General features: G+C 38.4%; 1 protein-coding gene across 2 annotated transcripts in view; it reads left to right on the top strand.

Moving 5' to 3' along the window:
- Window positions 1-12,206, top strand: part of PDHX (pyruvate dehydrogenase complex component X) — a 70,494-nt gene extending 58,288 nt beyond the window's left edge. Inside the window, exons 9-12 of one of the 2 annotated variants that reach the window (XM_019470082.2) lie at window positions 2,765-2,923; window positions 7,291-7,355; window positions 10,491-10,697; window positions 11,916-12,206. In XM_019470082.2, the coding sequence (XP_019325627.2) occupies window positions 2,765-2,923; window positions 7,291-7,355; window positions 10,491-10,697; window positions 11,916-12,060 (576 nt within the window). In that variant the 3' untranslated portion in view covers window positions 12,061-12,206. Of the gene's footprint in view, window positions 1-2,764; window positions 2,924-7,290; window positions 7,356-10,490; window positions 11,531-11,915 lie in introns of those variants that run through there. The other variant, XM_019470084.2, reaches the window with a different exon arrangement.
- Window positions 12,207-13,435: the final 1,229 nt, after the last annotated feature.

Below are 13,435 nucleotides of genomic sequence, written 5' to 3'. Positions count from 1 at the left end.
ATTTGTCAGATAGTGAAAGTATTGAGGAGCAAGAGAAAGCGGAGTAGGGGTGTCATTGTGCACAGTTAGGCAAGGAAGGCCTCTCTGGCAAGGTGATAACTGAGCCAAGGCCCAAAAAAGAGGGCGTGAGCCACAGACACACCTGGTAGAAGAGTGCTCCAGGCAGAGGGAACTACGGACACAACGGCTGGGAGGGGCGAGTGCTGCCTTTCAGACATGGCCCCAGGGACAAAGTGTGCCTCAGAGAGAGAAGGTAGGAGATGAGATTGGACAGATGATATTAAAAGAGGGAATGTGGAGAGGGCCCTGAAGTAGGTGAAGCCTTGGTGGCCATGGAAAGGACTAGGGATTTTATTATGAAGGGGAAGGAAGCCTTTGGAGGGGATTGAGAGAGGACTGACGGTCTACTTCACCTTTACAAAGAAAAAGGAGTGACTGTTCTGGTGGTTTGAGGAATGCAGCCCGTAGAGAGGCCAGGGGGCAGCAGTGCTCTCCTGGGAGGCTGTGGACCCTGACAGTGGTGTGGACTCGGGGCAGCTTGGAGGGTGGCTAGGGTGAAGGTGAGATTTTGGATACGTTTCAAAGTAGAGCCAACAAAATTTACTGATGGATTGGATGTGGGGTGTGAGAGAAAGGACAAGGCCTTTGGCCCAAGCATTGGGAGGAATGGAGCTTTCCACGTGCAGAGATTGGGAATGTGAGAGAGGAGCAGGTTCGAGGTAGGAGTTCTAGAGCTGGATTTGGACGTAACTCAGTTCGAGAAGCCAAATGGTGTCCCATTGGAGGGGCCAGGAAGGCAGGTGAGCGGTGGGGTGTCTGGCTGGACACGTAGATTGGAAACCCAGGCTTCCTGCCTTCCTGCTCTGCACCATTTTCCGTCCTGCCTTTCTTTCTATAACCAGGCTATTTTTCTGGATCACTGCGTATTAAGTGCTATCTTTAAAGTATGCTTATAAGGAATTTGTTTTTATTTCTTGGACAATACAGTAATGGAGAATTTTAAAGTCATGCCTTTTCTTAGCCATTTGTATCTAAGGGTTCATATGCTTTTGTGTTTTGACCAAATAATATTTTGAATTGTATTAGTGATTTTCTAATTATGAATCATTCTTGCCCTCCTTAAGTGAATCTCCAGTGGTCATTACATTTCATTTCATAATTTTGTATTAGGAATCATGATTGTAATTTAAATTTTGTGCTAGTTTTATCAGGTTTTTTTTAAATCGGTGGTTTCTTAAAATGAATTTGGATCCTTTTTCTCTTTCCTTTCTCTGTACTTTTTTCTTTATTATAAAGATTTTTATTTCTTGAAGTTTATAGAATTCACCAATAAAAATATCTCAGCCTAGTTCTGTTTTGAGGAGGTAGACTTGATGACTTTCTCATTTTCCCCCATAATTATTGAGCTGTTTAATTTTCAGCTTTTTCTTGAATCACTTTTGGAAACTTCTGTATTCCCAGAAAATCACTCATTTCATCTGGATTCCCAAACTTAACTAGCCTAATGTTATTTAAATCTGTTTCTTCTAATATCGTAATGTCCTCAAGGCTGGCATTATTCTAGACCCTGTCTCACTGTTATTAATGTATATTTGTGTGCTCAGTCTTTTATATTGTTTATGTATTCCTTCCGTCATTTCCTTAGCTGCAGAGTAGAATTAGATTAGACTTCGGTTGAAAATATTTTATTAGAAAATGTGAAATAATGATTATAAATACGAATAAGAAAGTTTAAGGGTATGAATTTTCCTTTGCCTACAACTGAGACCATGTCCCCTGGGCTTTTGTTGCATGGCTGTGTAATTACACTTCTTTTGCCAGATATTCCTTACTTGGGAGGGGCTTTTCTTCCTCCTCTTTTACTTTAGCGTCCTCTGTAAGAATTTAAAATCTTCGGGGGGTTTGCGACTTCGCCGTGTCTGCTTTTGACAAATGAGCTTTGATGACTTCGAATGAACAAGCAGCAGGAGTGAACATAACAGGCCGGGGAGGAGCACAGTGGGAAAGGCCTCTTCGGGGAGGGCTCAGAAGTACACTTAGGTAGGCTGTTACCCAAGTGAAGAGTGGGAAGAGAAATTCGTCTGTGTTTGCTGTTTTTCACCATCACTTTCTCCGATACTTGGCAACAGTGTCAGTATACACGGGCTCCAGGCGTTTAGCCATTTCCTCTGCTCTTTTCGTCTTCTGTGTAGTTGTATGTATATTAAACACATGCATGCTCATACACAGTATCTGTCATATGTTGGTGAAGCCTGGGAAATCTCTCTTAAATACATAAGTCACTTATTAGGGGCCGGATGATATCCGCCAGGGCTGCGCTAGATAATTGCGCCGTCTACATGCCTCAGGAATTATGTGGCTGAATGTTGCTACCCCGCTCCCCTCCCTTCTTCTCTTCTCCTTAAGGCCATGTTGATCACTGTATGAGGCAGGAAGTATGGCAAATGTTAAATGCTTTTTAGTAATCAGATTTAACAAAGGGAGACCTTTTTTTAGCCATGATTTAGTATACAGCTATCAAAACAGGTCCATCAGTGTTTCCTGAAGCTTGCTTCAAAAAAGATGGTATGTTTATTCTTCCCAAACAAAGATGACATTTAACACTGAGATCCAAATCATTGTTTCAAACCAGATCTTCATTTGTTTGCTCTGTCCACCTATATTCACTTTCAAAAATGCAGAATAATTTTAGTTATTTTTCTGTAACCGCCTTGCTCTAAAGCTGCTTCTTTAGTGACATGTTTTTTCTATTTCTGTTTCATAGCAAATGCCAGATGTTAATGTAAGCTGGGATGGAGAGGGCCCAAAGCAACTGCCCTTTATTGACATTTCAGTGGCTGTGGCAACAGATAAAGGTTTAATTACGCCAATCATAAAAGATGCTGCCGCTAAGGGTATACGGGAAATTGCTGACTCTGTAAAGGTATGTCTTAGGAAATCCTGTGCTTTCAAAATGTTAGTATTTACTCTCTGGTAAAGTCTTGACATGATCTAGTCACACTGTGATAGAGATATTTATGTATTAGTATTTTCAAGTGATTGTCAATTGTGTATGAAAGTTTTTAAGGTTTTATCTAGGTAGGAACCATTTTAAGAAAATTTAATATTCAAAAATTCAGAAATAACATACAGATAGATTAGGGTTTACTGTATTCAAGTTACAGGTGAATGCTTTATTTCCCAAAGTCTAGAATTCCACTCTAAAGATGATATTTTAGATAGTTTTAAAGTTAAAGCTGAAACTGTATTTCTGTGAAGGTGGTGAGTAGATCTCACTGTTCACAGTGTTTTATTCTTCAAAACTAATTTTATTCATTTCCTCTCTACAATTGAGACCACTAAAAGCCCTTCATTTTCCAGAAGCAAAAGTACTGGATTTTTCCTGAGTTTCTTTAAAAGCAGTTTTTCTAGCTCCAATATGGAGGAGTGTGATTTCCCCCAGAATATCCCATTGAACAGCATGGGAACACGGGCAATAGATCGGCTCTGACAGCCTGTATAATTTCCAGAGGTATTTTTTGACGGAAGTGTCACCTCTCTTACAGCATTAGAATTGAACATTTCAGACTCATTTAGATAAATGATTCTTCTCTTTTTTTTATTTACCAAGACCAGTTGTATATACATAGTGGATGAGCAAGTATACTTTTAAAAGTAGAAGATAAGATTTCTTTGGGGAGCTGACAGTATACACGTCGTAGATATACGTATTTGCCCAAAATACACGAACACAAGTTAATCTGCTTTTAAAAGCATACTCTTAGAATCTTCGAGTTAGATACAGTTAATGCTGGCCTTAGTGGAATGGACATTGTTAGCTCTTTCTTTGCTCCTCTTTGAAAAGATTAGCAGAATGTGTTTTTATAGATAAAAATGCAACTGTTTTTCTTAATTGAGTGGTGACTTAGTTCGACCAATTCAGAAGTCAAAGTAAGATACGTTGGTTTACTAAGATAGTTGTGTGCCTTTTAGTCATCAAAAGTTTTCAACAACAATGAGAATACATGTATTATTAGTGTTCTTGTGAAATTCAAATGAGGTTAAATTTCACTATAAAGTTAGAATTTTCTTACGTATTTTTATATCTCTTATTTTTAATATTTATGTATTTCTTATAAAATTTTTAAAATTAAGCATTATAGGAAAGTCTCTTTGCTTTTGACCAATTTACTAATTTTACTATGATAATACATGTTCTTAAATTAGCAGTGTTAGCGTTCCCATTTTCTTATATCCTGAAAGAAGCTAAGTTGAGGTGTAAGGAAGCAGTGTGAGCAGCCTCTCCGCAATGGGAAGGGCAGCCTTGACCCTTTGGAATGTTCTAGGGCCTCTGTGACAGTCCTTGAGGTTTTCCTGTAATTCCTGGCAACCCTTAAGTTTCAGTGTGCGCTGGCTGCTCCTCTATGCTTCTTATTCTCCCTGCTTCTCTCTCCCACCCTCTCCCACCCCCTCCCACCCCCTCCCACTCCCTCCCACTCCCTCCCACTCCCTCCCACCCTCTCCCACCCTGCCGCCTGTGACCAACACTCCACTCTCTCTTCTTAGCATGTGTGAGACACCAGGCTAAGCACTGTATTTAATCAGCCCCGTATCTTAGTTGAAACTTTAATTCCCCCATTTTGAAATGGAGGAAATGGAGTTTTAGTGCCGTTAAGAAATCTGCCCACGGTGATGCATCTAGAAAGCAGTAGAGGTGAGGTTTTATTTAAATCGGGGCTTTTCTCAATTCACGAGCCATTTTCTTAGGGCTCCTGTGGCTTCCATTGCTGAAGTAGCTTCCTGACATTATCCTGTGTTATTGTGTTCCTGCAGTTGATCATTCTCTGAGATCACCTCATTTCTTTATTTGTTGATCCTTCTCTGTTCCTTCCTGTGTGATGTTGACGGTCTTGCTCTTGCCATATATCCAATTCTAGAAGAAAGAGTGCATGGAGATAGTAGGTGCTCCGTGAATTTATTTGTTTAATTTTCGATAAGCTTGTATTGAAATGAACTTTTCAAGGAGTTTGCGGGTCTCTGGAGCTCCATCTGTGGACCAGGTTAATACCTGCACTAAGTTTTTACTTCTTGACCCTCACGAACCTTAAGGATGTCATTGTGTGGTGCTAAAGGCATGCCTTAGCTAAGTTCAAGTTTTTATTCCCTAAATAAAGTAATATAGTAACAAGCCTTAGATCCCATGCTTCATTAGTTATAACATTTTAAAAGACAGAGGCAAAGTTTTCCTCGATGTACCCGGTATGTTTTTTAAATGAGTTAGTAAGGAATGTGACATATTTTAGAAATATTTCCTAAGTCATCTTGTATTACATCCTTTCGGCACGAGGCTTCAGGTAACATGTGTTTTGATTTTAAGTTTACATTGCCAGGAAATCCCAGTGAGAATTAGGAATTTGTAAAACCAGTGATGCTCCTCAGAATTATTCTTATGCCAGGCTTTTAGTGTTCATTGATAGGAGTATCCTGCTGATATGTTTACAGTCTATAGAGAGATGTTTTTTTAAGTGTATTATGTGGGCTTGCAGTCCAGTTTTTAAAATGAACATGTGTTTTATTTGTTTTGGCCTAGTAATTCATCAGGATTGTTGTGATCATCTGCCTTTAAAGAACTGCCTTTCAATCAATCAATCGATACCTTTCAAAGTTCATGATACATGTCTGTTTAAATCATGTGAACAGCTACATCGCTTAAGGCAGAAAAAACACATTTGGAGATTGTCCTATTTCTGATATTTCTGATAGTCCAAGGACCATACAAGTCTAAGTTCATCTTTTCAGTATTCATTTTGGATCCAAGTAGTTTTGTAAATAACTGTATCCAACTAGTATTGATAAATATGTAGTCATCTCGGTTGTCAGTAAGTCACAGTGATATGTTGAGATCATTTTTAGACTTTTAAAGAATGTTTTATTTTTCAAAAATGGTGACTATGTTAGCTCTATAGTACAGAAAATTTAGTAAGCCTCAGATTTATTTTACCTCCCCAGGTGACAGTGGCTTCATTTTTCTCTTTCTTCCCCTCCTGAATTAGTTCCTTATTAATTTTTCATACGTAATGACTCCACCTCCATTTCTTTGTCTTTAAAGCATTAAAACAAAAAATTAACACGAGGGTAGTCAATTGCAAGCGCAAGTCAAGGAATATTTAACTCCTTCCTTTTTTTTAATGTTTATTTTGAGAGAAAGAAAAAGAAAGGGAGGGGCAGAGAGAGGGGGAGAGAGAGAATCCCAAACAGGTTTGTCTGTCAACACAGAGCCCGACACAGGGCTCGAACCCACACACCTTGAGATCGTGACCTGAGCCAAAATCGAGAGTTGGATGCTCAGCCAGATTTAGCCATCCGGGCGCCCCTGAACTACTTTTCTTAACGTCATTCTCAGAGTGTCATCTGTCTTTTCCTCTGTCAGTTTTTAGAAATCAATTTTGCTGAGAGTGGTATGAAGTTAATATATTCTTACAGTCCTCGTGGCAGGTGTAAATTGGACTAGCTCATTCAGGAATTGCTTCAGCTGTAGATCAAGAACCCAAAAAATGTGTATGTCCTAGAGCTTTGTAATTGCACCTCTGAAGATTTTTATGAAGTAATTGAAACCAGTGGACCAAATTAAAACACTGGGGGCATGACTGAATTGTGGCAGATGTAGTCTTTAGAATGTTAAGCAGACATTTAAAAATCATTTATAAAGACTAACAACACAGAAGATGCTTATAATACTGAGAGTGAAATATACAATTCTGCTTTTTTTTTGCAGCTGTCTGAAGTGATAGATATGATGTGTATGTTTCAGTTTTATAAAAAAGAAGGAAACATTGAAAGATGAAAACTAATATGTTGGTTGTGTGATGGTTGTCATTAGACAAAATTTATTTAAAAGCTACTGGGTCGACAAGAGTGGTTTCTTCTAATACTTTGTCTCACAAAAAAATCTTTATAGGCAGAATAATTTCATTGTATCTATAGAAAACATGCTGCATAGTTATGGTATATGGGGTAATTCTAATACTGGAAGAATTTTTAAAGGGAAGTAAGTTTTGTAGAGTTTCAGTTCACATTTTTAGCTTCGTAGATGATCTGTGCTCTAACTTGTTCATTTTTGAATTGTGTTAGAGAAAATGACGTGTGTGTGTGTATGTATGTATGTGTGTGTGTGTATATATATATGTCTTATAGAGTCAGTGAGGGCACATCAGCGATGAGTGTGTACCCCAGACAAGTATTACAAGGGGCAAAATCAGCTGCATAACATGGTGCTGGTTGTCGGGCTCAACGTGTATTTTTCTTTCTCAGGCTCTATCAAAGAAAGCGAGAGATGGAAAACTGTTACCTGAAGAATACCAAGGTGGATCTTTTAGGTAAAATTTAAACTCTGAATTATCAGTAGCGTCAGACAGACGACCATGGGGTACCTGGGTGGCTCAGTCGGTTGGGCATTTGACTTCAGCTCAGGTCACAATCTCATAGTTTGTGGGTTCCAGCCCCGCGCCGGGCTCTGTGCTGACAGCTCGGAGCCTGAAGCCTGCTTAGGATTCTGTGTCTGCCTCTCTCTCTCTCTCTGCCCCTCCCCCACTTGCGCGCGCGCTCTGTCTCTCTCTCTCTCAAAAATAAATAAACATTAAAAAAATTAAAAACAAACAAGCAAAACCAGACGACCAGATCTAGAAGTCCGTCCTTTTCATCTATGTTCTGAAACACTTTTGTTTTACTCTAAGCGAAATATCGAGGCTGGTAGGAGCCTGCTAGTATTAGCTAGTTAACCTGTTCGTGTGCTCTCAGAATGACATGCAGGTTCTGAAGCTTTAAAAAAGTATATTTATAGGGGCTCCTGAGTGGCTCAGTTGGTTAAGCGTCCAACTTTGGCCCAGGTCATGATCACACGGTAAGTGGGTTCAAGCCCCGCGTCGGGCTCTGTGCTGACAGCTCAGAGCCTGGAGCCTGCTTCGGATTCTGTGTCTCCCTCTCTCTCTGCTCCTCCCCTGCTCATGCTCTCTCTGTCTCTCAAAAATAAATAAACATTAAGAAATATATTATAAATATAATACATTTATAAACTTCTACTTTTGTTTTCTACTTGTGCTCTTTTATTTTAAGATACTTCAGGGGAAAATATTAACATTTGGATCCTTTAGGTATTATCAGCTCTGTTTTTAAGTGTCACCTTCATACAATGTATGTAGTACACTGAGTGTAGCGTGAATGTTTCAAAAAATGGAAGAACACAGGTTTCAGTGTAACCGACCAAAGCAAGTTATAGACTGTTACCAGCATCCCAGAAGCTTCCCTTTACCCCTTCCTAATTATCCCCCTGGCAAAGGTAACCACCTTTCCGAAAATTATCACCACGGATTTGTTTTGCTACCTTTGGTCTTTATGTAAATAATATATATCCCTTAGTGTCTGACTTCTTTCACTCAACATTAATGTCTGTGAGATTACCATGCTGCCATGTGAAGTAGTTATTTATTTTTGCAGTGTATAGTATTTTGTAGCATATCATCTGAATACGCCAGTGTCTGCTTTTACTCTTGGGCATATGTTGTTGTTTACAGTTTGGTGCTGTTACCAATAACGGTGCCGTGAACATTCTCATTGGTGTCTTACGGTGAATATATTTGTTGTATAGACCTGAAAGTGGAACTCCTGAATTAAAAGCTTTGATGGATACTGCCAGTTTTCCAAAACAGTCATACAAATTTATACTTCCGGTAACAGCGCATGAGAATTCTCGTTGCTTCATATTCTCACCAACGCTTAGTAACATTAGGTTTTAAATTGTAACAATTCTTAAGGTATGTAGTGGTACTCTTTGGGGTCAGGCAAATTAATGCTATTGAATACTATTTGCATTATCTTTCAGCCTTTAGGGTATCTGGTAACTTACCAGATAAAGTACCTGTTGATATGTCCATTTTTAAAAATGGTATGTGGAAGGCTCTTAGCTCCAGATACACAGTTCTTTATAGGATACATATTATTTCACGTATCCTTTCCCACTGCGTCCCTTGCCTTTGGAACTTTCTTCATGGATTTTTAATGAACACAAGTTGTGAATTTTAATGAAATTCTATTTTTTAGGGTTTTTTTTTTTTTGTTTTTACAGCTTGTACTATTTGTTTTCTATTTAGAATTCTTGCCTCTCCCAGAATTATGAAGTTATTTTTCTATGTTATTTTCTAGAAGTTTTACAACTTTTCACATGTAGATCACAATCCATCTAAAATTGGATTTTGTATATGGTATGAAGATAAAGGTCAAGATTCTGTACCCCCCCCCCCCCCATGGATATTAATTACATTGACCCAAGATCACCTATTGAAGAGCTGACTCCTTCTCCATAGCACTGAGAAAGTGACCATGTGTGTGTTTGGTCTGTTCTGTGTTGTCTCTTCAGTTGGCCTGTGTGTTCATCCCTCTTGCTCGGTATCACCAAGGTGTAACCTTTGATACCTGGTAAGGGAGGTCTTTAATTTTGTTCACCCTTAAAACTGTCTTTCTTGGCTCTTTATATTTGCAAATACATTTCAGAATCAACTTACCACTTTTCATATACAGACACATAGATGCAAACCTTGCTGGGGTTTTGATTGGGATTGCATTCAGTCTTTTAATCAGCGTGAGAAGAATTAACATCTTTACAGTATTGAATCTTCCAGGCAGTGGACATGGTATACACCGTTGTTTATTCAGTTCTTTGGTTTCATTCAGTTCTGTTTTATAATCTTCTACATAGAGGTCTTATTAGATGTATTTCTTTTATTTATTTTTTGCTACTGTTGTAAATGGTATTGTTTTTAAATTCCATTTTTAACTACAGCAACCTGTATATAGATATAAAATGAAGTTTTACATTGGCCTTTTTATCTGGTGACTTAGCTAAATTCACTTACGTATCCTACTATTTTATCTGTAGAGTCTTAGATTTTCTGTGTACACAGTCAATTCATCTATGAATAATGACTATTTTCTTGTTTTTTCTGGTTTTTTTTTTTAAGTTTATTTTGAAAGAGAGAGAGTGTGTGAGTGAGTGAGGGGCAGAGAGAGAGGGAGAGAGAGAATCTCAAGGAGTCTCTATGCTGCCAGCACAGAGCCCAATGTGGGGCTCGATCCCGCACACCGTGAGCTCATGACCTGAGCTGAAACCAAGAGTCAGACGCTTAACTGACTGAGCCACCCAGGCGTCCCGTGACCGTTTTCTTTCTTTTTTCCAGTCCTTCTCGTACCTTATCGTTTCTTTTTCTTGTCATATTCTACTGCCGAGGTCTTCCAGTTCAATGCTGAATGAATGTTATATTAGACATACTATTTATATGTGTATCGGTACTTGTTTTTTGATACTGTTGCGAATGGTATGTTTGTCTTTGTCTTTGGTCTTTGGATAACTTGGTATTAGGTTCTGTATCAGTTTTTTAGTGAAGGAAAAACGTAGGCTTCCGGGAAAGTGTTCTTTGACTGAGGACGCGCCACGTTCAGAGTGTTCTGTTTTCCCCTAGTATTTCCAACTTGGGCATGTTTGGCATCGACGAGTTTACTGCAGTGATCAACCCTCCTCAGGCCTGCATTCTGGCCGTCGGGAGATTCCGGCCTGTGCTCAAGCTCACGCGGGACGAAGAGGGGAATGCCCAACTGCAGCGGCACCAGCTCATAACGGTCACCATGTCAAGTGACAGCCGGGTGGTGGACGACGAACTGGCTACCAGGTTTCTTGAAAGTTTTAAAGCAAACCTGGAGAACCCCATCCGACTGGCCTAGCCCTCCAACATGAGAAGTTGGTCTCTGGCTTAGTTAGTTGAGTAGCTGGTACTAGAACCTACGCTGTAAGAAAGCAATTAGGTATACAAGCGCGAAGTGGATGAGTTGTTTATTTATTTAGGGTGAACGAGTTTGTCCTCCGAGTTGTCCTCATTTTCAGCTTGAGTTTAATGTTACAGAAATAAATAACAACCCGTAACTAGTAAAAGAAAGAGAACATTTGGTTCGTCAGATTCATTTTTAACCTCTGGTGCTGTTCTAAAGTGAAATGTAAATTAAATTGTTTGGCTCATGTGAGCATTTTAGACTATTTGAGAATGTATGATAAATTGTAAAATGGGAAAAATTGTTAGAACTAATTATGTCGAAATTAGAAGTGAGCGTCAAAGAGAAGCCCGTTAATTTAAGCAGTGGGACCTCACTTTTCATAAGCACTGCTCTAGATATACTTGAACAATTTAATATGTACAGAAGTGTATTCTGGATAATAGTAAGTAAATAAGGATCACATTGTATTAGGGGTTGTGGCAACATTATTGAATTTTTTATGTATATAAAGCCATAGGTTTTAGAGTGGTTTCTATCAGTCTTATTTTTCACTTCAATGACACTGTGAACTTATAAAGAGGAAGAATTAAAAAGTCAAAAATAAAAGAGAGAGACCAAAACATTTGTTTCAGTAATAAACTATAGTTAAAATATCTAAACTTTCTGAAATAAACTGCTCACCTTCATATTAAGTTGGAATATATTAAAATAAATTATGCTATTTCCTACCAAACATTTTGAATTAGTGTTAACTTAAACACAAAATGTTGGTTTTTTAGTGCATTTGAATCAAGTTTGTTTTGTGCAATAAAATGTGAGAAAATACAAAAAAGCTTCTATTGTATTTTAAATGTCAGGACACAGAAGTTTAGCAAATCCTTGAAGTTGGTTAGTAGTTTGCCTGGGACAGCTTATAAGGAAGTCTGCAAGAGGAAAGGAAGAATTTAAACTTGATCTAACATTAGGAAAACAACGGATGTGGAATGTAAAACTTTGAAAGAGAGTAGAAGGGAAATTTTATGAAGTAGGCAGGAACTCTCCTTTTTATTCCATCAATAGTATGAACTTTTCACTAATTATTGTAAAAGTTAGAAGAGCCTGTTTCTCTCTTTTAACAGCTTTACCACGATCGGCACGTCAACTGGCCTGAAATTGGGTGCTGATTTAAATACCCAGTCACAGAAAGGCTTGTGTTGGTGTATGCTACCCGGAATCCCCAGAAAGCAGACCACGTGGTTTGACAGCACACTGCCTACGCTCTAACCGAAGAGCTTCTAAAACCATTGGAGCCCCAGTATATCAGCTGTTAAGAATATGCTTAATCCAATTACTCTTTACAAACTGTGTTTTTCAAAGCAGTCTTAAAAACCTTTGTCATATTAACAGTTACACTAAAAATTGTCCCCAAATGCTCTTTTCAAAGTACCTCTTGCAAGTTATGTTACTCTCAGTTTTAACTGAAATTATTTGTTTTCTCTTAATTTTTATATCTGAGGAATAGAACTTGAGACAGCCATAAGCACTGGCGTGGAGCTCTGTTTTCCATAGACGGACATGCGTACATGGTAATGCACCTGTTTCCCCGGCAGGGAGCTGGGCGCTCGTAGCCACCACTGCCTGCCTTGGAAAGTCGGGAACTGCACAGCAGAAATACCGTGTACGCTTGAGGCATTTTGATTTTTCATGGGTTCACCTCGCAGCTTTTGGTACAAATTCATTCCGACTAGAAGCGTTTTCTCTCTTACACTGATTATGTAAGGAAATTGTCCGTAGCACTGATCTGAGTAACGCGGTTTGGGTTATTCTAGAGAATGAGCTCTATGCTGTTTGGGCAGGCTCCGTCCTCCAGTTTTTATAGATACATATATATATATGTGTATGTGTGTGTGTGTATGTGTGTATATATATATATATATATATATATATATATATATATGTATGTATATATATGTATATATGTTTATTTCTTTTATATGTATTATTTATATCTTATTGTATGTGTGTAATAGATACTCGTTTTTGTAGTACTGAGAGGTATCACACTGAGAGGATATAAAAATTAAATTTGATATCTGCTCATCTTTTTCCTCATTTAAACAGGGAAAATGAGTAAAATGTTGGGAAGACTTCTAAGGAAAAGGCAGCACACATTTCTTTTAACACTTGGGCATGAAAAGAAATATCAGTGACTGTTTATAAGTCAAATGGCCCTGCTTCTCCCCTTGCAATTTCCAGGTGACCCTTACAGAGTTTGTTCACTATTTTGTGGCGTCAATATATTGCTGGCCCACCTCCTTTGTCTGCAACAATACTAAGCGATTTATATGTGTTAGTGCAGCTATCTTATGTGTAATGTCAAATGGAACTTTTATTTTTAGATTTTTTTTTTCTTCTTCTTTGCGTTTCGGATTTAATTTCATGCTAAATCGTACAGGCCAGCCATTCAGACATTCTGTTAAAAGCAAGCCTAGTTTTCTAACCTTTTAATTGAAAGATAGGGGGTGCTGTGAGTTAATGGATTATATTTAGAGTGTGGAAGAAAAAGTAAAATGGCATTTAGATCTTCGTGTTCAAGGGAAACGTAGCCTCATCACACAACTGCATCATGACGGACTTTGTTTCAGGTGATGTGAAGAAG

This window comes from Panthera pardus, unplaced genomic scaffold, assembly GCF_024362965.1.
Source record: "Panthera pardus isolate Hobbes unplaced genomic scaffold, ASM2436296v1 HiC_scaffold_12, whole genome shotgun sequence".
Lineage (NCBI taxonomy): Eukaryota > Metazoa > Chordata > Mammalia > Carnivora > Felidae > Panthera > Panthera pardus.
Note: the sequence above shows the minus strand (reverse complement) of the source record. Positions and strands in the feature narration are given on the sequence as shown.